Source organism: Heterodontus francisci, chromosome 27 (assembly GCF_036365525.1).
Source record: "Heterodontus francisci isolate sHetFra1 chromosome 27, sHetFra1.hap1, whole genome shotgun sequence".
Classification (NCBI taxonomy): Eukaryota; Metazoa; Chordata; class Chondrichthyes; order Heterodontiformes; family Heterodontidae; genus Heterodontus; species Heterodontus francisci.
In genome coordinates, this window is record NC_090397.1 from 67,438,873 (window position 1) to 67,463,486 (window position 24,614).

Sequence of the window (24,614 nt, forward strand, 5' to 3'; positions counted from 1 at the left end):
GATATGCGACCTAACCCCATACGCCCGGCTTTACCCCATAATCCCTTAGTACCTTGGGCGAAGTAAAATCTATCAATCTCCGATTTAAAATTTCACAATTGATGTAGCGCCATTTGCTATTTGCAGAAGAGAGTTCCAAACTTCTACCACCCTTTCTGTGTAGAATTATTTCTTAATTTCATTCCTGAAAGGTCTGGCTCTAATTTTTAAATTATGACTCTTAGTTCTAGACTCCCCAACCAGCGGAAATAGTTTCTTTCTATCTATTCTACATGTTCCCCATTATATCTTGAAATTTTCCATCAAATCACCCCTTAACCTTCTAAATTCCAGGGAATATAACATTAGTTTGTGTAATCTTTCCTCTAATTCAACCCTTGGATTCCAGGTATCATTCTGGTAAATCTACGCTGCACTCCCTCCAAGGTCAATATATCCTTCCTAAGGACATAAGAAATAGGAGTAGTCGGCCATTCAGCCCTTCAAACCTGCTCTGTCATTCAGTGAGATCATGGCTGATCTTCTATTTCAACATTATTTTCCTGCACTATCCCCATATTCCTTGATGTTTTTAATATGTAGAAATCTATCGATCTCAGTCTTATACATACTCAACGACTGAGCCTCCACAGCCCTCTGGGGCAGAGAATTCCATAGGTGTGGTGGCCAAAACTGCCCATAGTACTCCAAGTGTGGTCTAACCAGGGCTTTGTATAGCTGAAGCATGGCTTCTACCCCAATCATTTCAAATGAATAGAGTGGTTCACTGCAGTCCAGTGTGCCCAGATGTCTCAGGGGCATGACTGGAGTTTCTGAGGTACCATCCAGAGCAATGAGTACTCACACTCAAACATATTTTTTTTAAATGTCCTGGAACTCCCTCCCTAACTGCATTGTGCATAAGTGCAGTGCCTGGTGTGTGACTGAATCATACAAATCAAGAAACTCTGTTCAATCCTAAACACTGGTTTTAGCCGGATGGCAATAGGCACTGCAGTTGGCCTCAGTATCGTTAGGTGTGAGGAAAGCAGGGGCCTCCTGATCACTGACCTGCTGGAAAGTGTGGATGTCAAGTGAGAAAAGAATCAGTATCAGCTGTGGCTCAGTCATTAGCAATCACCCCCTCTGAATCAGGAGTTTATGGGTTCAAGCCCCACTCCAAGAAAGTTGAGCACAAAAACTTAACTTGACACTTCAGTGCAGTACTGAGAGAGTGCTGCACTGTCGGAGGTGCTGTTCTTTGGATGAGACATTAATTCAAGGCCCTGTCCTCTCAGGTGGACATAAAAGAATTACTGATTTTTTGAGGTACAAGCTTGGGTTTGTAGCTCCCTGGAATTGTATCCCGGCATGAGTTAAAACCTTGAGGAGGAAACAGGAGGCAAAATAATGAAGCATATTCACAAAGTTATTTCACACAGTGACATTACTGTCAGACCTGAACAGTATAAATGTTGCAGCTGGGTAGCATTTTGGGTTTTGGATTGGGACCCCGATGATGGGGTCAAATGGGGGTCAGGACCCTGTGTGGAAAACAGTGATTTTCCCTGAATTGGCCAAGAGTCCAAATGACAGGCCCACTGTCCAATTAAGGATGGCAGGCAGGTTCTTGAAGCTGGAGGGCCAATAAGGGGGCTTCCTACACGGAAGAAGATGAAGATTACAATTCAGGTAAGAGAGAGAGGGTGCCTCTGCAACTTTTAAAAGTTTTAAATTTTAAAAATTACCTCAGCAGCCAGGCCTCTATTTTGGAGATGGTCTACAGGGTCGCCTTCGGCTGCAGCTGAGACTAGGCAGGTGGTGAGGGCCTCAAAGCCTGCCTGGAGTGCTGGTCTTGCCAGCTGCCACCAGGAGGCCGCCTCCAGTGAGATGACCCAGTCCCTGACACCTCGGAGCCTGCTGGCTGCCTGGATAATTACAGCCAGCCTCGATAAATGGCCATTAAAGGCCAATTTTTTTTATTATTCATTCATTGGATGTGGGCATCGCTGGCCAAGCCAGCATTTGTTTCCCATCTCTAATTGCCCTTGTGAAAGTGGTGGTGAGCTGCCTTCTTGAACCGCTGCAGTCCATTTGGGGTAGGTATACCCACAGTGCTGTTAGGAAGGGAGTTCCAGGATTTTGACCCAGCGACAGTGAAGGAACGGCGATATAGTTCCAAGTCAGGATGGTGTGTGACTTGGAGGGGAACTTGCAGGTGGTGGTGTTCCCATGCATCTGCTGCCCTTGTCCTTCTAGTTGATTGAGGTCACGGGTTTGGAAGATGCTGTTGAAGGAACCTTGGTGCGTTGCTGCAGTGCATCTTGTAGATGGTACACACTGCTGCCACTGTGCGTCGGTGGTGGAGGGAGTGAATGTTTGTAGATGGGGTGCCAATCAAGAGGGCTGCTTTGTCCTAGATGGTGTCGAGCTTCTTGAGTGTTGTGGGAGCTGCACCCATCCAGGCAAGTGGAGAATATTCCATCACACTCTTGACTTGTGCCTTGTGGATGGTGGACAGGCTTTGGGGAGACAGGAGGTGAGTTATTCACCGCAGGATTCCTAGTCTCTGACCTGCTCTTGTAGCCACGGTATTTATATGGCTACTCCAGTTCACTTTCTGGTTATTGTTAACCCCTAGGATGTTGATCGTGGGGGATTCAGCGATGGTAATGCCATTGAACGTCAAAGGGAGATGGTTAGATTCTCTCTTGTTGGAGATGGCCATTCCCTGGCACTTCTGTGGCACAAATGTGACTTGCCATTTATCAGCCCAAACCTGGATATTGTCCAGGTCTTGCTGCCATTCTACACAGACTGCATCGGTATCTGAGGAGTCACGAATGGTGCTGAACATTGTGCAATCATCAGCGAACATCCCCACTTCTGACCTTATTATTGAAGGAAGGTCATTGATGAAGTAGCTGAAGATGGTTGGGCCTAGGACACTACCCTGAGGAACTCCTGCAGTGATGTCCTGGACTTGAGCTGATTGACCTCCAACAACCACAACCATCTTCCTTTGTGCCAGGTATGACTCTAACCAGCGGAGAGTTTTCCCCCTGATTCCCATTGACTTCAGTTTTGCTGCAGCTCCTCGATGCCATGCTCGGTCAAATTCTGCCTTGATGTCAAGGGCAGTCACTCTCACTTCACCTCCTGAGTTCAGCTCTTTTGTCCATGTTTGAACCAAGGTTGGAATGAGGTCAGGAGCTGAGTGGCCCTGGAGGAGCCCAAACTGAGTGTCAGTGAGCAGGTTATTGCGAAGCAAGTGCCGCTTGAGAACACTGTTGATGACACCTTCCATCACTTTTCTTATGATTGAGAGTAGACTGATGGGACAGTAATTGGCTGTGTTAAGCTTGTCCTGCTTTTTATGTACAGGACATACCTGGGCAATTTTTCAGGGTAGATGCCAGTGTTGTAGCTGTACTGGAACAGCTTGGTTAGGGGTGTGGCATGTTCTGGAGCACAGGCCTTCAGTACTATTGCTGGAATATTGTCAGGGCCTTTGCAGTAACCAGTGTCTTCAGTCATTTTTTGATATCATGCAGAGTGAATCGAATTGGCTGAAGCCTGGCATCTGTGATGCTGGGGACTTCAGAAGGAGGCCGAGATGAATCATCCACTCGACACTTCTGGCTGAAGATTGTTGCAAATGCTTCAGCCTTATCTTTCGCACTGATGTGCTGGGCTCCCCCATCATTGAGGATGGGGATATTTGTGGAGCCACCTCCTCCATTTAGTTATTTAATTGCCCACCACCATTCATGGCTGGATGTGGCAGGACTGCAGAGCTTAGATCTGATCCGTTGGTTATGGGATCGTTTAGCTCGGTCTATCACACGCTGCTTACGCAGTTTGGCACGCAAGTAGTCCTGTGTTGTAGCTTCACCAGGTTGACACCTCATTTTTGGGGTATGCCTGGTGCTGCTCCTGGCATGCCCTCCTGCACTCTTCATTGAATCAGGGTTGATCTCCTGGTAATGGTAGAGTGGGGAATATGCCGGGCCATGAGGTTACCAATTGTTGAGTACAATTCTGTTGCTGCCGATGGCCCACAGTGCCTCATGGATGCCCAGTTTTGCATTGCTAGATCTGTTTGAAATCTATACCATTTAGCACAGTGGTAGTGCCACACAACACGATGGAGGGTATCCTCAATGTGAAGACGGGACTTTGTCTCCACAAGGACTATGCGGTGGTCACTCCTACCAATAACTGTCATGGACAGATGCATCTGTGGCAGGCAGATTGGTGAGGATGAGGTCGTTTGTTTTTCCCTCTTTTTGGTTCCCTCACCACCTGCCGCAGACCCAGTCTAGCAGCTATGTCTTTTAGGACTCAGCCAGCTCGGTCAGTAGTGGTGCTACCATGCCACTCTTGGTGATGGACATTGAAATCCCCCACCCAGAGTACATTCTGCACCCTTGCCACCCTCAGTGCTTCCTCCAAGTGGTGATCAACATGGAGGAGTATTGATTCATCAGCTGAGGGAGGATGGTCAGTGATAATCAGCAGGAGGTTTCCTTGCCCATGTTTGACCTGATGCCATGAGACTTCATGGGGCCCACAGTCAATGTTGAGGACTCCCAGGGCAACTCCCTCCCGACTGTATACCTCTGTGCCGCCACCTCTGCCGGGTCTGTCCTGCAGGTGGGACAGGACATACCCGGGGATGGTGATGGCGGCATCTGGGACATTGTCATCTTCATCAGCTAGCCACCGCTTGTAGGCAGGTAGCCCTTCCGACTCCCATCCTGCCTCAAGGAAAATGGCCCGGGGGAATGGGTGGTGCTGGCAAACCGGCAGTTCTGGCTGGTGGCATAAATTATTGCACCCACCCACCCCTGTTCCCACCCCTGTATGGGGGTGAAAATTCTGCCCACAATGTCTGCCGGTGCATGGTTGGACTCTTGCTACACCCAGGACTGTTGGATTGCCTGGGCTCAGAAAATGCAGGAAAATCCAGTGGGAAAGAGCACAATGCCTTAAGGGTTTTCTCCCCATTTTTAAATCGCAAGAGCTCTGTATTCAGCACGCCCAGTCAATCTGCAATCCCCAAGAGGATCATCTGCCCTAATCCATGCACCTAAATGACCATTGAAAACCTGCACACCTTGGGGCACCAGCTTTTAATCTTGATATTTTCCATGTGGAATAAATTACACCCTACACTTAGGAACAGGAAAGGGCCATTCAACCCATTGAGATTGTCTGCCATTTGAATAGATCATGGCTGGTGTGTATCTCAATTCCATTCATTCCGTCTTTGCTCCATATCCTTCGATCTCTCGCTCTCAATCATGAACATTTCAATTGAACCAGCATTTATAGCCTTTTGCAGGAGTGAGTTCCTGATTTCTTCCACCCTTTATTTGAAATAAAGTCCTTCCTGATTTTGCTCCTAAATGCCTTGGCTCTTAACATTTTTACATTTTTCTTCCTTGTTTTGAAATTCCCCACCAAATAGTTCTCCATATCTACCCTATCGAGTTCCTTTTAACATTATAAAGACCTCGGTCAGAACACTCCTCAAGCTTCTAAACTCAACAGAGTACAAACTAAGTTTCATAATTTCATGGCCTCAGAATTTAACCCTTGAAGGCCAGGTGTCATTCAGGGATGATGAGCTGAAAGGCTTCCATCTGTGTCCTAGGTTTTATTATTTAATTCTATACTTCGGTCCTGTTCAACTTGCCCAGTTGACTAGCTCAAGGCCAGTAAAGCTCAGCATCCAAGGGGAGTACAGCATACCGACCTTACCGATATTCTATCATTTAAAAAGCTCTCGGCTCACTGTCTATAAGAAAGCCATAAAGCCCTGTTTAAGAGTAATTTCTTAAAGCACTTTCATTCATGTTAGATTGATGAAACACTGTCTGCTCTCTCCCTTCTGAAGTGGCCTGCCTGAGTGCCAGGTTATCTTGCAAAAGGCTGTGGATGCTAGGTCAATTGAAATCTTCAGGATTGAGAATGATAGATCAAAGAAAATGGAGCAAAGACTGGTCAACGGAATTGAGGAAATGAAGCAAGATTAGAACAAAATTCACTTTCTCTCTTTGGATAACTGATGGATTGAAATTGCACTGTGAGTAACACATGCGATGATGTATTTCAAATTCCTATATGCACAATTTGAAAAAAGACCGGAATCTTTTACCAGCTAAAGCTTTTGTTAAAATAGTGGATGAAGAAATTTCATATGCATATGTCATCACGATGGTTACTAAGATAACACATCATAATTGCAATCCCTGGCAGAATATTAGATTGCGAGATAGTGATACTTTCTGTCATTTAACTCTCTGCTTTAACTTAAGCTTTTTTTGCCAATTCCCACCCACATCCTTCCCCACCGTTGTTCTGAAGGAGTAGCTGTGATCTTAAAATAGATCTAAACTTGGAGCCTGAACTATGTTCTATGTTTCCCTTTGTATCACTTTAATTTTAAAAAACAGAAGTGATGGGAGAGGAATGTGTACAAACCTTTTGAGTTAAGTATATGGTTTGAAATATTCCCTTGAGTTAAGTATACATGCTTTGAAATTTTCCCTATGAGACAATTCTGAAATTTGACTCTGTACTTTGTGCTGTGTGACATTAAGTCAGGGGTGTCTAATGAGCCCACTTCCTTCACTCTTAGTGCACTCCATTTTATTGCATGACTCCACCTCCCTGGTGACATATGAGGCTGCTTGACCCAGCTTCTTCTTTTTATCACACTTTGCCTTACAGAAAAGGAAATAAGTAAGCAGTTGATTCCGATGAGCTATTTGTTCCAGGCACTTTCTCCTTCAGTCATGAGACTCGGTGATATTGGTTGCTCCTCCGTTTAACCCTGATTGTTCATTATGTTATCCAAAGGTCTGACTGTCAAGATATCCGAAATGGCTCCCTTCCTCCGTATCGGCTTCTCCAACTTTGACAGCGGTCCATGCCAGCAAGCAGAGGATGTCCAGAATCCTTACTGTGCTGTAATTGTCAAGGAGGCTGTGGACACAGGTAAAGCATTTAACTTGTCAAATTCTCCATTAGCATTTTACTTTCATGCTTTGAAACATTGCGTTAGAATGAAACAGTAGTATGTAATACAGGTTAAGTAGTAAGTCAATTTGTTCCTGCAGGCAAATAGCGCTGGTAGCAATGTTTTATAATTTTGCATGTTTGACATGCTTTCATCTCTGGTTAATTTAAGAGGAGCTGCTGTTTATTGCAGGGTTTTTCATAGTGCTGCTTATAATATTTAGGGGTTATTGTAGTACAGGTGCCACTTTTCAGAATGGTACCTGCTGAAAGCAATGCTGAACCAGCATACCTAAGCTGTTCTCCCAGCGCTACTAGGTTGTCCTGGTCAGAGGAAATGAGAGTCTACTACGTGTGTGTGTGTGTTTACCATATATGCACAGAGCTCTCGTTATCGGCATCCAAGTGCAAGTTAACTTTTAGTTTAGCAAGTGACAGCTTTTTGAACTTGGCTTCCCCATGGCAGTAGTTATACTGCAGCCTGTGTGAAACTGAAGGGCTGTGAGATTAACTCCTTAAGTGGTGTCGCACTGTTTGCTTAAAGTCAATTTGTAAACTTGACCTGAGTGACACTGTACAAATTGTATCAATTCAAAAATTAAATCACTTTGCAAGCATATAAATGGACTGCAGCAGAGCTACATATTGCAAAATGTGCAACATTCCAATAAAGGCCTTGATGTAGTTATCATCAATGGATTAATGCCTTCATTAAAATAACAGACAGAAGAATTTTGTACTGCTATTTGATACTAGTATCGCACAGCACAATTTGAAGCTGCACCCAATGAATGCTGACACTTCTTCACACTCTTCTAAGCAGAGGTAATGCTCACTGCCTCAACCAGTTTACATGTGATATTTAAAAAGAAAGGAAGCAGCCACGAATTTGCTGTGCTACTTTTTGAGGATGAAGGAGAGAATACCAGATGGTGTTCAGTTGACATCATAAATTGTGGGAGTCCCAAGACTAGATTACCATTGTCTGAGCTCACTCCCTGTTATTTCTGTTTATAACATGTTACATAGAGGTGATTCCACAATCCCAAAATACTAGTGGGGATTCACAAACAAAGGGAACATTGTTTGGAAAATCGTGGCTATGCTGCTGTAGCCCATCTGCATCGGTATGTGGACTCACCACTGGGAGCCCGGAATCACAAAATCATTCTTTATGTTACAAAGATTTTTAAAAGTGCAAAGTGTTTGTTTTCACAGATGTTCTATGTGAGACTTAATCATCAGAGCTAGCTGAATAGTTTGGCCCAGAGTGGTTTTGTTGAGCATCTAAATTGGCTGTCATTGCAAATCCTGAGACCACAGTGTGTACCATGATTTTGGTGCATTGTGCAGAAGAACAGATTGTAACAGTGCAAGTGCAAATTCAGGCTTCACAAGATTCATATTATGCAGGTCAACCTCCTGTGGCATTGCACACAAACAAGTATCTTTTTGAAAAGTGTCTTTCTTTGCCTGGAGCTATCCCACCACTGTCTCCTGTCCTCCAATTATTTCAGCCTCCGTCTTTTTCTTTACCTCTCATCCTCTCTATATGGCTCCTTGAGGGCAGGGAAGGGTATTTTTTTCTAGTTGCTATTTGTTAGTGACATCAAAAATAGAGCAGAGAATTCCTTCATCACTATTGCTAGGAAGAACTGAAACCAATTTTCCGAGAACACTTGCACAATTTTGCCAAACAGATGTGTCTGTTATTACAAAGACATTGTGACCATTAGAAGGTTTAATTTGTCCATCTCTATCTCTGTCTCTGACTCTTTCTCTAACTCATTGTCCCTATCTCTCCTTAAAAAAAAAATTGGCAGCCATTCACCTTTAACTAAAGCAATATGGTCTTACTGTGTTCTAGTTAGAGATTTTGGACAAATGTCAAGACCTAACTACAAATAGGACTTGACCTGATCTCATTCCTGGATATTTTCTTTAGCAGTCACCATGCTAACTGAGTCACTGGGGAAGCTTGTATTCTTTTAGTTTTAATTTTAATATTTACTTTTCTTATCCAGAGGCAAGGGTTAAAAATCCTTGCTGTCTTGTGTCGCAAATCTGGAAAAGTCCTCTAAATTACTGCCATCTCTCACCCATCCCATGTCACCTGACCATTCTTTAGTCAGTAATTCAGGTATTATTTTGAGGAGTTCCTCCCATTTGTCATTTTATATCAAATTACTCATACTCTTCAAATGACCAGAACCATTAAACTTCTCCATCTTCCCCCTACCCCCCATCCCCACTATATTCCCTCCCAGTTCATTACTGTGACCAAGATACCACATACTTGCTGCTCCTGCCCACATTACAGCCACTACATTTCAAAAGTACATTCCAGTGCAGTACTGAAGGAGTGCTGCATTGTTGGAGGTACCATCTTTCAGATAAGGCATTAAACCGAGGCTGGTCTGCCCTCTTAGGTGCATCTAAAAGAATCCATGGCACTATTTTGACAAAGAGCAGGGGAGTTATCCTGGTGTCCTGGCCAATATTTATCCGTCAACCAACATCACAAAAACAGATTATCTAGTTATTATCACACTGCTGTTTGTGGGAGCTTGCTGTGTGCAAATTGGCTGCTGAAGTTCCGACATCACAACAGTGTCTACACTTCAAAAGTATCTGTTTGACTGTAAACAACTTTGGAAATTCCTGAGGCTGTGAAAGGTGCTACATCAATTCAAATCTTTCTTTTCTTTCTCTCTGTTTTTTCCTTTCCTCCTTCCTTCCATTTTCTTTCCCATAATGCAAGGTGCGAGTTGGTCAGTGAGAGAGGGCCAACTCCTGAGAAACTACATCCAATGATGCAGCTTTGCAGATCTAGAAGTTGTCTAGTAAACAGCTTTTTTATAGATTTCTCAAGATTCAGCATTTATGTTGGCATGTACCAGCATGTCATTTAGAAGTTTGCAAATAAGATTGTGAGACAGCAAACTGGTATTCCCAAGTCTAGTATGTCCCGTAGAGATCACTAGACTACATCTTAAAACAAGTGCTAGTTAAACCAGATTTGCTGATCAGGGCATTCAGTGTGTCATAGAGGACATAAGGCACGTGTTAGTACCCACGATTAGCCATGCAGTGAGTGCCTAGACTTAGTCACACCATCAGGAAGAAATTTCATGAAAACTAGACTTAACTCACAAAGGAACGCAATATTAAGAAAGATTAAGTCAGTTGTGGCTTCTCATGAGCCTTCTAGCATTGTCATTGGGCTAGGAATAGGCTTTTGCTGGCCATCTTGGTCGTGAAGGATGCGTGAGGCAAATAAGAGGCAGATGAGAAAAAAGATCAGCTGATTATATTTCAGGGCCTGTGACTATGTCCTACTGCAATTCTGATTCCACTGAACTTCTTTGTTTAAAACACATGGAGCATGCAATTTTATACATAGTCTTGGATGGTCTGTTTCTTTAAAAACATATAATTCAAATGTCTACTTATTTAGTAAAAAGTCCATCCAATGGAAGGAAATGTCTAAACAAAGCTTCAAAGTAGAAGTTATTATTGTTACTTAGGAAGGGATTTAGTCCCTGTAAAATTATTATTTTGACTGTTGCACCATACTGTCTCCGCCCTAATGAAGACCTATAAAGCTTGTTTGGTGCCTCTTCACCCACACCAACACCAGTACACTGAGGCTGCTGAATGCACTATCTACAGGATGCACTGAGCAACTTGCCAAGATTACTTCAGTAGCCCCTCCTTCCCTTGCAACCTTTACCACTAAGAAGCACAAAAGCAGCAGCAGTCAGGAACACCACCAGGAAGTTCCTCTCTAAGCCACGCAGCATTCTGACTTGGCTGTTTCTTCATCGTCACTGGGGCAAAATTCCTGCAATTTGCAACCTGACGCTATTGTGTGAGCACCATCATGCAGTTCAATAAAATAGCCAACCATCAACTCCTCAGGGCATTTAGGGTTAAGAATAAATGTAATTGTTGCCAATGTCACCCATACCCCGAGAAGGACAATTCCTGCAGGGGCATAGTGAATAGGTTTGAGCAGATGCCTCGTAAGGAAATAATTTCCTCTGTTCATTAATACAAGTTCCAATTCTGCATTTTGCTGTGTCTCTGGAGTTTTTTATATTTGTTTGGGGGATGTGGGCATCGCTGGCTAGGCCAGCATTTATTGCCCATCCCTAATTTGCCGCCTTCCTTCATGAACCACTGCTGTCCTTCAGGTGTAGGTACGCCCACAGTGCTGTTAGGAAGGGAGTTCCAGGATTTTGACCCAGTGACAGTGAAGGAACGGTGATATATTTCCAAATCAGGATGGTATGTGGCTTGGAGGGGAACTTGCAGATGGTGGTGTTCCCATGCATTTGCTGTCCTTGCCCTTCTAGGTGGTAGATGCCATGGTTTTGGAAGGTGCTGTCGAAGGAGCCTTGGTGCATTGCTGCAGTGCATCTTGTATATGGTACACACTGCTGCCACTGTGTGTCAGTGGTGGAGGAAGTGAATGTTGAAGGTGGTGGATGGAGTGTCAATCAAGCAGGCTGCTTTTTTCTGGATGGTGTCAAGCTGCTTGAGTGTTGTTGGAGGCAAGTGGAGAATATTCTATCACACTCCTGACTTGTGCCTTGTAGATGATGGACAGGCTTTGTGGAGTCAGGAGGTGAGTTATTTGCCTCAGAATTCCCAGCCTCTGACCTACTCCTGCAGCCACAGCATTTATGCGGCTGGTCCAGTTCAGTTTCTGGTCAATGGTGACCCCCCCAGGATGTTGATCGTGGGGTATTCAGTGACGCTAATGCCATTGAATGTCAAGAGGCGATGTTTAGATTCTCTCTTGTTTGAGATGGCCATTGCCAGGCACTTCTGTGGCGTGAATGTTACTTGTAATTTATTAGCGCAAGCCTGGATATTGTCCAGGTCTTGCTGCATATGGACAAGGGCTGCTTCAGTATCTGAGGAGTCACGAATGGTGCTGAACATTGTACAATCATCAGCGAACATCTCCACTTCTGACCTTATGATAGAGGGAAGGTCATTGATGAAGCAGCTGAAGATGGTTGGGCCTAGGACACTACCCTGAGGAACAGCTGCAGTGATGTCCTGGGACTGAGATGATTGACCTCTAACAACCAAAGCCATCTTCTTTTGTGCCAGGTATGACTCCAACCAGTGGACAGTTTTCCCCTGATTCCCATTGACTTCAGTTTTGCTACAGCTCCTTGATGCTGTACTTAGTCAAATGCTGCCTTGATGTCAAGGGCAGTCACTCTCACCTCACCTCTTGAGTTCAGCTCTTTTGTCCAAGGTTGTAATGAGGCCAGGAGCTAAGTGGCCCTGGCAGAACCCAAACTGAGCATCAATGAGCAGGTTATTGCTAAGCAAGTGCTGCTTGATGGCACTGTTGACAGCCCCTTCCATCATTCCCTACTGATCGGGAGTAGACTGATAGGGTGGTAACTGGCCTGGATGGATTTGTCCTGCTTTTTGTGGACAGGACATACCTGGGCAATTTTCACATTGCCGGGTAGATGCCAGTGTTGTAGCTGTACTGGAATAGCTTGGCTAAGGGCACGGCAAGTTCTGGAGCTCAAGTCTTCCATACTATTGCTGGAATGTTGTCAGGGCCCATAGCTTTTGCAGTATCCAGTGCCTTCAGCCATTTCTTGATGATATGTGGAGTGAATCAAATTGGTTGAAGACTGGCATCTGTGATGCTGGATACTCAGGAGAAGGCCGAGATGGATCATTCACTCGGCACTTCTGACTAAAGATAGATGCAAATGCTTCAGCCTTGTCTTTTGCACTGATGTGCTGGGCTCCCCCATCATTGAGGATGGGTATATTTGTGAAGCATCCTCCACCTATCAGTTGTTTAATTGTCCACCTCCATTCATGACTGAATGTGGCAGGACTGTAGAGCTTAGATCTGATCTGTTGGTTGTGGGATCACTTAGCTCTGTCTATCGCATGCTGCTTACGCAGTTTGGCACGCAAGTAGTCCTGTGTTGTAGTTTCAACAACCGACACCTCATTTTTTGTTATGCCTGGTGCCGCTCCTGGCCTGCCCTCCTGCACTCTTCATTGAACCAGGGTTGGTCCCCTGACTTGATGGTAATGGTGGAGGGGGGGATATGCCGGGCCATGAGGTTACAGATTATCGCCGAATACAATTCTGCTGCTGCTGATGGCCCACAGCGCCTCATGGATGCTCAGTTTTGAGTTGCTAGATCAGTTTGAAATCTGTCCCATTTAGCACGGTGGTAGCCATAGAGTCATAGAGTTAGACAGTACAGAAACAGGCCCTTCGGCCCATCGTGTCTGTGCCGGCCATCAAGCACCTAACTATTCTAAAATCTCATTTTCCAGCACTTGGCCCGTAGCCTTGTTTGCTTATGGCATTTCAAGTGCTCATCTAAATACTTCTTAAATGTTGTGAGGGTTCCTGCCTCTACCACCCCTTCAGGCAGTGTGTTCCAGATTCCAACCACCCTCTGGGTGAAATTTTTTTTCCTCAAATCCCTCCTAAACCTCCTGCACCTTACCTTAAATCTATGCCCCCTGGTTATTGACCCCTCCACTAAGGGAAAAAGTTTCTTCCTATCTAACCTATCAATGCCCCTCATAATTTTGTATACCTGAATCATATCCCCCCTCAGCCTTCTCTGCTCTAAGGGAAACAACCCTAGCCTATCCAGTCTCTCTTCATAGTTGAAATGCTCCAGCCCAGGCAACATCCTGGTGAATCTCCTCTGCACCTTCTCAATTGCGATCACGTCCTTCCTATAGTGTGGAACTGTACACAGTACTCCAACTGTGCCCTAACTAGCGTGTTATATAGCTCCATCATAACCTCCCTGCTCTTATATTCTATGCCTCGGCTAATAAAGGCAAGAATCCCATATGCCTTCCTAACTAACCTATCTACCTGTGCTGCTGCCTTCAGTGATCTATGGACAAGTACACCAAGGTCCCTCTGAGCCTCTGTACTTCCTAGAGTCCGACCATCCATTGTATATTCCCTTGCCTGTTAGTCCTCCCAAAATGCATCACCTCACATTTCTCAGGATTAAATTCCATTTGCCACTGCTCTGCCCATCTTACCAGCCCATCTATATCATCCTGTAGTCTAAGGCTTTCCTCCTCACTATTTATGGCACCACCAATTTTCGTGCCATCTGTGAACTCACTGATCATACCTCCTTTATTCACGTCTAAATCATGAATGTACACTACAAACAGCAAGGGTCCCAGCACCGATTCCTGCAGTACACCACTGGTCACAGGCTTCCACTCGCAAAAACAACCCTCGACCATCACCCACTGCCTCCTGCCACTAAGCCAATTTTGGATCCAATTTGCCAAGTTGCCCTGGATCCCATGGGCTCTTACCTTCTTAACTAATCTCCCATGCGGGACCTTATCAAAAGCCTTACTGAAGTCCATGTAGACTACATCAACTGCCTTACCCTCATCTACACAACTGGTCACCTCCTCGAAAAATTCAATCAAGTTAGTTAGACACGATTTCCCCCTGACAAAACCATGCTGACTATCCTTGATTAATCCACACCTCTCCAAATGGAGATTAATCCTGTCCCTCAGAATTTTTTCCAATATTTCCCTACCACTGATGTTAGATTCACTGGCCTGTAATTACCTGGTTTATCCCTGCTACCCTTTATTGAATAATAGTACCACATTTGCTGTCCTCCAATCCTCTGGTACCTCTCCTGTGGCCAGAGAGGATTTGAAAATTTGTGTCAGGGCCCCTGCTATCTCCTCCCTTGCCTCACATAACAGCCACACAATGTTGACCCACACGATGGTGGGTACCCTCAGTATGAAGATGAGACTCCGTCTCTACAAGGACTGTGTGGTGGTCACTCCTACCAATGCTCTCATGGACAGATACAGCTGTGGCAGGTAGATTGGTGAGGACGAGGTCAAGTATGTTTTTCCCTCTTGTTGGTTCCCTACCACCTGCCGCAGACCCAGTCTAGCAGCTATATCCTTTAGGACTTGGCCAGTTCGGTCAGTAGTGGTACTACTGAGCCACTCTGTGATGGACATTGAAGTCCATCCATTGAAGGTAGTTTTTTTTTTAAGTTGAAGCACAAAAGGATGGTCAGGAGTTGAAACATGAACATTGCTCACTCATCGTAACTCCTATCAAGTCATGAGTCATTTTGAAACGCAGCCTTACTTACATGCAGCTGTTAAGCTGCAAGCGCCCTGGTGCTGTTTGCCAGTTGGGGTTTGGTGGGAAATTGGCCAGCTTCCATGCTGAGTTAGTCTGGTGGTGGGGGAGCGGGGGACTGGTGTGGGCTGTGATCCTGGGAGGGGCATCTTACAGGCTGTCTGTGGGCCCAAGAGGAACTGTCCTGCTCCTCTTCTCCCACACAAATAAAAGCTTAAAAGAAACTTTGACTTCTGGCAGTCTCTTTAAGAAATGTTGGTTGGCTACTCAGTGTCTGCTGCAAACGGGCGGAGCGCACGATGTCCGGTTCCTAGGTGTGGTTTACGACCCCTATTTCTGTATTACGAGTGGTCTCCTGCATGAAATTGGTGGGCTGTCCAGCTGTCCATCTCAGGACCCTCCCTAAGATGCCAGTGGCCAGAATGGCAGCAGAAACAACATGACCTAACATCATATTCGGGCCGCTACCACCATTTTGCACCAGTGGAGAGTCTGAAAATGGGTCCAGTGTTTTTCCAGGAGTAGAGTCTAATTGCCAGCACAATTCCTTTTTTACTCATTTGCTCAGTGGTAGACTTGTTTTGAGAAAACTTCAATATCGCACAGGGCCTGATAAAGTACTATAATATCAAAATTTATCATTACAAAAATTTCCAATGTTCAAGTGACAGATTATACTTTGCCAAAGAACAAAAAGGGATACTTTGTCATTGATGATTATCTCAAAAATCCAGTAGGGAAAAAAACCAACGTATGTATATATTCAAAGATATTGACACATTCCATTAACGGTAACTGAAAAAAGGAACATGTCTTAGAAAACATAAAATAAGAAATGGAATTTGCAGTGAATGAGATAAGGCCATTAGACTATTAGGTTCATCATTCCCAGGGACTTGGCATCATCTACTCTATGAAATTCACCCATCCTACATCTCTGCTATTTAGATCAGTTGCCAGTGGAAATGGTCGGCAGCTGGACTGTCCACTTTTCAGTGGGCTGTCAGGTTTTTTTTTAATAAACTGGGGAGCAAAAATCTGGTTTTGGAACACATGGATTGAAATTTTCACTCACTTAGAGTTAAGATCGGGCTTATAGTCCTAATTTGCTCTGGTTTTATAGAAATGGCATAACGGCAGCTTTCTTGCTACACTAAACTGTGTTAGTTTATTTAGTTTCATCCAGTACACAACTTAGTTACAGAATGGACATATTAAACTGGTACGGTGCTTTGTTTCCATGATGCCGTGAGCACAGTTTTAAAAATAAAAGTGGTCCAAATAGGCCCCTGGTACACCCTATATTGAAATAAAAACAGAAACTGCTGGAAACACTCAGCAGGACTGGCGGTGTTTGTGGAGAGAGAAACAGACTTAACGAGCTTGATTTTCAATCCAGGGTTGGGAACCCGCGCCCAGATAATTTCCAGTTCCCAACCCTGCACCACATCTGCATAGCTTACACGGCACAATCTTCAAATGTAGATACCCCAATGGGGCCTGCGGTGAGCTCCGCGCCCAATTAGTGGCCCTGAGCTCTGCCTGCTGAGCACGATTGTCAGAGGCAGACGGCAGCCATGATGGGGCCTGCCACGGCCTTGCAAAAGAGAGGAGACAGGACATCAGAGGGCCAACAGCCTCACTGCGCAGAGAAGTGGCCAACTAGCTAACTAAAAGGTTCTGCACCCGATCTCACATAAAAACTCCTAGTAGCAAAAATTTTTCCTCATTTTAAAAAAAAAGGTTCTTAGTTGCTCCTTGCATTGAACCTAATAGCTGTGTGCTAATGTGCACCAGACTGTTTGGGTTTGGCTATTTACAAATTGAAAATCACCTTCTGGCCCTCCCCAGCCCATTAACAAGTTTCTCTAGGAGATTAACAGGCTGTTTAATTGGAGGCAAGTGGATTCCCGTCTTCCCCCCTCCTCCCGCCCTTGCTTTGAAATTACCAGTGCATCCTGGAGATGTCGGGACACTGACATGCCATTCGGGAATGCTATTTTCAAAGCACGCCCACTCCCATTCTTGCACCCACGGGCAATTGACAATCCCGGCCTAGGTCTCGGGTTGATGGCCTTTCATTGGAACTGGGAAAAGTTAGAGACGTAACAGGTTTTATGTAGGTACAGAGGCATGGGAAGGGGAGGAAAAGAACAAAGGGGAAGGTCTGTGATAGGGTGAAAGGCAGGAGAGGTTAAATGAAAAAATAGCAATACATCCTATATTGGTCTGATGGAGAACATTTTAACTTCTTTGAAATAAAACAGTCAAATTTTGATAAAGCTTCCAAGTTTAAAAATAACAGTTTATTTAACATGCATTTTATGGTTGACCAAAGTTGCATGGTTTAATATTTTGGAAGATTACCTTCTTTTCTGGGGAGAGGTGAAAACTACAGAGCTTAGTCTTGGGAGATTGAAGAGTTGGAAGTTACTGTATTGTAAGAAATTTCTCATTGTGCTATTTTAATGCATTTCAAACAGTTTAGTGACGGTCTTACAAAAGCAGACAGAGAAATGGTATAGGAATTCATTCAAAATGCCAGGGAAAGTAAATTTGACCCATAGGAGAGATGGAGCTTAAGTTGTAGTAAGCTGCTCAATTTAATGTGTGCTCGGCAGCTGCATCAACTAAGGTCTCCTGAAGACATATTCCTATCATATAGGCATTGCACGGCCCAGTGCTCCACTCCTTATCCACTCAATGGCTGCATTTAAGCAGTCCTATATTTGGCCCTGGCCTGCTGCCCTGCACAGGCCACTTCCTCTCCTCCAATCTACCCTGGGAGCAGAGAAAGCCAATGTTACTATTTCACCATCGCCTGCCTATCTTTACAATTACTTGAGATCGGATAGATGTAGAGCCTGATCCACTCTTTTATCCACATTGTGGTTTTTTTAAGTGTGGAACTCCCTTTGTTCATTATTTCCCTTGTCACTCACCAACTACAACAAAAACTTGCATCTATATAGCACCTTAAATGTAGTAAAACATCCTAAGGCACTTCACAGGAGTGTAGTCAGTCAAAATTTGACACTGAATCACAAAAGGCAATATTAAGATAGATTGGTTAGAAAGGTATGTTTTAAGGACTGTCTTAAAGGAGGAAAAAGAGTCAGAGGGGTTTACGGAGAGGATCCCAGAGCTCAGGGCCCACGCAGCTGATGGCACGGCTGCCAGTGATGGACTGATTAAAATTAGTGATGCTCGTGGCCAGAATTGGAGGAGCGCAGATATCTGCAGCCAAAGCAGCAAGCAGGCATTCTATTTCCAAAACGTTCTGCCACTGAGCAGTAACTCTTAATATTGTAAGAGGATAAACATGTCTTCCAATGTGTTGTTGCACCACTTATAGAATCATAGAATGGTTACAGCACAGAAGGAGGCCATTCAGCCTGTTGAGTTTGTGCCGGCTCTCTGCAAGAGCAATTTAGTTAGTCCCACTCTTCCCCGTCTTTCCCCTGTAGCCCTGCATATTTTTCTCTTCAGGTGGTTATCTAATTTCCTTTTGAAAGTCACCATTGAATCTGCTTCCTCCACCTTCTCAGGCAGTGCATTCCAGATCCTTATTACTCACTGCATAAAAACAGTTTTTTTCTCATGTTACCTTTGATTCTTTTGCCAATCACCTTAAATCAGTGTCCTCTGGTGTCCAATGGGAAAAGTTTCTCCCTATCTACTCTGTCCAGACCCCTCAAGACTTTGAACACCTCTGTCAAATCTCTCTTAATCTTCTTTTCTTTAAGGAGAACAGGCCCAGCTTCAGTAACTGAAGTCCCTCACTGCTGGAACAATTCATGTAAATTTTTTCCACACCCTCTCTAAAGCCTTCACATCCTTCCTAAAGTGCAGTTCCCAGAATACTTCAGTTGAGGCTGAACCAGTGTTTTATAAATCAATTTTTAAATAACTACAATTTTCCCCTCTCCAATTATCTCCTTTCTTCCCTTTAAGTAATGACCCATGCAAGGTAAAATAACTCAAGCAGCCATTTTTCACAAGAGAACTAGTGAATGTCAGCAGGCTAATCAACCATAGGGGCATCACAATCAACCTCTGTATTGCCTTCCCCAACGCTCATATACACACGCACACACTTTTCAGGAGGGGACACCTGGCTAATTCTCTTTTACCCCTTCCCTACCCCAGGGTTTCTGAAGCCAGTCATAGGGGCCCAGGAATAACCCAGTTGAGATTAATTTACATTACAGCCCAAGATCAAACTTCAGCCTTTTGTTTTCATAAAATGTGACACTTTTACAAATCAGCAAGTTTCAAATTTCCACAATTTTTTTCTGAGCTGTTCCTGCTTTGAGAGTGATTGAACAGTGACATTTGTGCTGTTTTGTTTGGTGCTAAAAATGGCACTTTTGCCTGTTCCTGCAATGAACATTTTCTAAGAGTGTTATCATGGGATGCTGGCGTTTCTGGAGTGACTTATAGAATGTGTGATTCGAGTGACAGCGACAACTCCATATGTGCTGAGAAAACGAAAATGGTTCGTATAGCTGTCAACTGCCAGAATTGTTGTTCCTTTAATGCAAACTTGGAGGAGCCGTCAAAGTGGATTTTTAATTTGCCCTTGTGGTTAGAGTGAGACACATGCTGAAACAGGTGTGTTTATATGTGCTGGATGTAACATTTTGCAGAAATCTATTGCAGATTATTTCTTGGTAAACCTGCAGTAATAATTCCAGAATCATAAATCCTCTCTTTATGAATATCGGCATGTTATCAGCACACACAGCTGGCATCCATTCTCACAGCACAGATACTAGGCAAACACGGGAGGAAAGCTCAATAAAACTTTACAACAATTCCCCTGGAGGAATAATACCAGCAAGTGATCTTAGCATTCACATGGCAACTATATTGGCTTCTGTCATAAATGAGATAATTGGGTGGGGCTGATGGATGGTCTTCTCCAGTCCAAATTCCTCTCTTTTGCTTAGCAGAGGCATTACTTAATTAAGAGCTAAGCTAAAATAAATGGGGAATTTCAGATGAATGGGGTAAGCAATTGAACATTGTTATCCCACTTCATTGTAACTTCCGGCCATATGTCAATATATAGTATGTTGTAGTACTGATCAGTAAGAAAATGCAGGGCATTGGAAAATGGATATTTGGTGCCATATTGAGAATTTAGAGGTTTAATTCCCCCAGCTGATCTGCAGTTTCCTAGATCTCAACCAGATTATTGTTTGGAGGTGCCTGTCCGCAGCACTTCTCCACAAACCCAGGGGAACATTGGAGATCAAACTTCACCAGGCTGCCATTGTATGATTCCTACTGGTCAACTAAAGGACAACATTGGTGTTGGACTGGAACTAGTCAGTAACGCACTCTCTGAGCTGAGGAAGGTGTGTCGCCTGTAACTTGGAGGAAAACAAATGAGAGGGACTTCATACTGTCCAAAATGTGTGCACATAAAAATAGATTATCAGCAGTTTTTATCTGAAACATTGGCTACTCCCCGTCTGACAAGCGAGGGGCTGCGTGTCCCCCAGTAAAATTCAGAGGTGTCAGCTAAAGAGGATATTGGCAGCAGTTAGCGACAAGGCCTTACTGGCTACAGAAGGAAAGTATAAAATAATAGAAAAAGCAGGAGAGTACCCTTATAAAATAGTCATTAACAAGTATCCGTCACTCCAAGTGTAGTCTCATACTTGAGAATCGCTCACTCTTGTTGACTCGCTGTTTGCTTGGTGCCTTACTCACTTTAACATGTATGAATACCTCAACAGAAAAAGGGCAGATCTTCATGCAAAAGAAGCCCACCATGTACCCTCCTTGGAACAGCACCTTTGATGCACATATCAACAAGGGCCGAGTCATGCACATCGTCATCAAGGACAAAACTGTTGAGCTGATCTCCGAAACCACGGTGGAGCTGAATTCCCTGGCAGAAAAATGTAAACGCAATCAAGGAAAAGCAGACATCTGGGTAAAATTTTCATTCTTAATTTGTTGGCAGTTAGTACTTATTCTATTTGCAGTGGATCTCACCTTCAGATGAAACATTAAACCAAGGTCCTAGTTGCCTGTTCAGGTGGATGTGAGAAGCTATAATGGGAAAGCAATAGGGATGGTATCCTGGAAGGATTGGTCAAATGGACTGGTGAGTCTTTACTTTTTTTATCCATCCCTGGGATGTGAGCACTGCTGGCAAGGCCAAAATTTATTGACCATCACTAATTGCCCTTGAGAAGGTGGTGGTGAGTTGCCTTCTTAAACCACTGCAGTCCATGTGGGGTAGGTACACCTACAATGCTGTTAGGAAGGGAGTTCCAGGTTTTTGACTCAGCAACAGTGAACAGCGATATATTTCCAAGTCAGGGTGGTGTGTGACTTCGAGGGGAACTTGCAGGTGGTCGTGTTCCCATGTGGCTGCTGCTCTTGTTCTTCTAGGTGGTAGAGATCACAGGTTTGGAAAGAGCTGACCAAGGAGCCTTGGCAAGTTGTTGCAGTGCATCTTGTAGATGGTTCACACTGCTGCCACTCTTGCCATTGGTGGTGGGAGTGAATGTTTAAGATGTTAGATGGGGTACCAATCAAGCAGAATGCTTTGTTTTCGATGGTGTTGAGCTTCTTAAGTGTTGTTGGAGCCACGCTCATCCAGGCAAGTGGAGAGTATCGAAAACAATCTAATCAAATTACATGTATTAAAACTCTTGTCAGTATATTGTGAGTCCAGCAACAAATACAGAGTCAGGAAGTTTAAATCTAAAGCCATTAGGCATAGTCATTTACGGCAATAGAAGAAGGCCATTTAGCCCATTGAGTCCATGCTGGCTCGCCACAGAGCAATCCAGTTAGTCCCATTCCCCCACTCGATCCCCATAGCTCTGCAAGTTTATTTCCCTCAAGAGCACATCAAATTTCCTTCTGAAATCATTGATTGTCCCCACTCCCAACACCCTCATGGGCAACGAGTTACAGGTCATTACCATATGCTGTGTAAAAAAAAGTTCTTCCTCATATTCCCCCTGCATCTCTTGCCTAAAACCTTCAATCTGTGTCCCCTAGTCCTTGTACCATTTGTTAATGGTAAACGTTTTTTCTTGTATAACTTATCTAAGCCTGTCATACTCTTGTATACCTCTATCAAATCTCTCCTCAATCTCCTTTGCTCCAGGGAAAACAATCCCTGCTTTTCCAACCTAACCTTGTAGCTAAAATTCCCCATCCCTGGAATCATGCTGTTAAATCCGCTCTGCAACCTCTCAAGGATACTCACGTCCTTCCTACAGTGTGGTGACCAGAATTGGATGCAATACTCTAGTTGGAACCTAACCAGAGCTTTATAAAGGTCAGCATAACTTCCCTGCATTTGTACACTAAGCCTCTATTTATGAAGCCCAAGATCCCATATGCTTTACTAATCACTCTTTCAATATGTCCTGTCACCTTCAAAGATCAATGCACATGCACCCCCAGGTCTGTCTGTTCCTGCACACTCTTTAGAACTGCACCATTAAGTATATATTGCCTCACCCTATCCCTTCTGCCAAAATGCATCACCTCGCACTTGTCTCTATTAAATTCTGTCTGCCGCTTGTCTACCCATTCTGCTAGCCTATCTATGTCCTGTTGCAGGCAGTTCATATCATCCTCACTGTTTGCCACACCTCCAAGTTTGGTATCATCAGCAAATTTTGAAATTCTACTCTGTGACTGGAAATTTACGCACCCACCCCGGGGTAGGAGGGGGCATAAAATCGAGTGGGAGGTGCCATTCCTGTCGCCTACCCGTCCCCTACCTGTCCCCGCTGTCATTTTATCAGCAGTGGGGGGAGGAGGCAAATGGCCTGCCTGCCTGCCCCAGGCCAATTGAGGCGCTTAGGTGACCAATTAATTGCCACTTAAGGGCCTCCTCATGCCACCATTGATATATTATCAGTCGTGGCCAGGCACTTCGTCAGCTGAGGAGCCAATTTTCTATCCACTTGGACACTGACCCTCCTATTTGATGAGCCTCAGTATTGTTTACCAGCCTTTTATGCGGTACTTTATCAAACTCTTTCTTAAAATCCATATAGACAACATCCACTGCATTCCCTTCATCAACCTTCTCTCTTACTTCATCCAAAAAATTTAATTAGTTTAGTCAAGCATGACCTGCCTTTTACAAATCCATTATGTTTGAGTCTGAGAGCAGAGGGGTGCAGTCGTGGAAGAATAGAAATTACCATCAACAAAGTTCTCATCGAATGCTTAATGCATTCTGATTATTATCAGAATCTCGGAGGGTTGTGGGGCTGGAGGAAGATATAGAGATCGGGAGGGGCGAGGACACATAGGGATTTGAAACTAGGAGGAGAATTTTTAAATACTTGGATTGAATAAACTAGAATCCTAAAAATATTCTGTTAATTCAGGAATTCAGTCCTGTTATTACTGTAGTTTAATGTAATCAGAGTATAGTGGAATTGTGTGTGGAAATCAGTAAAACTTAGGTAACTACCACAAAGAAACCCTATTAATGGTTAGATTACTTTATCTTTTTCAGTCTCAATGTTCTTAGCAGATGGTAGATTTGTGTCACAGAAAGCAAATATGTTCAGTGGGAGGAATGAAGATTGTAATCATGACAGCAGGAACTTGAGTAATTTGGAAGAGACTCTATGGCGTTAATTTCAACCCCCAGGATGACAGGGGAGGTGGAGTCTCGGGGTGGGGAGGGGGCGTGGGGGGAGAGGGGGCATTAAATATAAAAATAATCAGAAACCTGCTTCCAACAGTTCCACTTCCTCTTTTGTTTGGGAGTGGGGGTTGGTGTGGGAGACCAAGCAGCTCTCCGGATGCAGGCCTTAAAATATATTAAAGAGCCTATTTGCCTCAAATTTAGCTTCTGTTTCACATTTAAGGCACTGCTTTTTTAAAAATTCATTCATGGGATGCTGGCATCATCGGCAAGGCCAGCATTCATTGCCCATCCCAAAATACCCTTGACAAGGTGGCAGTGAACCTCCTTCTTGAATATAACTGAGGGGCTTAGTGGCCATTTCAGAGGGCAGTTAAGGGTCAACCACACTACTGTCGGTCCAGAGTCACATATAGGACAGACCAGGTAAGGATGTCAGATTTCCTTCCCCAAAGGACATTAGTGAAGCAGATGGGTTTTTGTGACAATCCAGTAGTTTCATGGCCATCATTGCTGCTACTAGTTTTTCGTTTAGTCCACCCTTTTTCAAGTAATTGATGTTAAATTCCCCAGCTGCCGTGGTGGGATTTGAACTCAAGTCTTCAGATCATTAGTCCAGGCCTCTGGATTACTACTGTAGTCCAATAACATAACCAGCATGCTAACATACCCTTTGAGGAGCAGAAGGAGAAGGAGTGCTTTCCCCCACCGCGACCCCCTCCCCCAAGCTACCCCGTAAACTACTCTGCAATTTGACCCCTTTGTTTGGCCAACAACCCTGCCCTCACGTCCGTA

At 44.2% G+C, this 24,614-nt stretch overlaps 1 protein-coding gene across 5 annotated transcripts in view; it reads left to right on the plus strand.

Moving 5' to 3' along the window:
* prkcq (protein kinase C, theta) overlaps window positions 1-24,614 on the plus strand; it is a 207,429-nt gene that overhangs the window by 106,271 nt on the left and 76,544 nt on the right. For 4 of the 5 annotated variants that reach the window (XM_068059524.1, XM_068059525.1, XM_068059526.1 and 1 more), the window contains exons 2-3: window positions 6,847-6,984; window positions 20,920-21,119. In XM_068059524.1, coding sequence (XP_067915625.1) covers window positions 6,847-6,984; window positions 20,920-21,119 — 338 coding nt within the window. Of the gene's footprint in view, window positions 1-6,710; window positions 6,730-6,846; window positions 6,985-20,919; window positions 21,120-24,614 lie in introns of those variants that run through there. The other variant, XM_068059527.1, reaches the window with a different exon arrangement.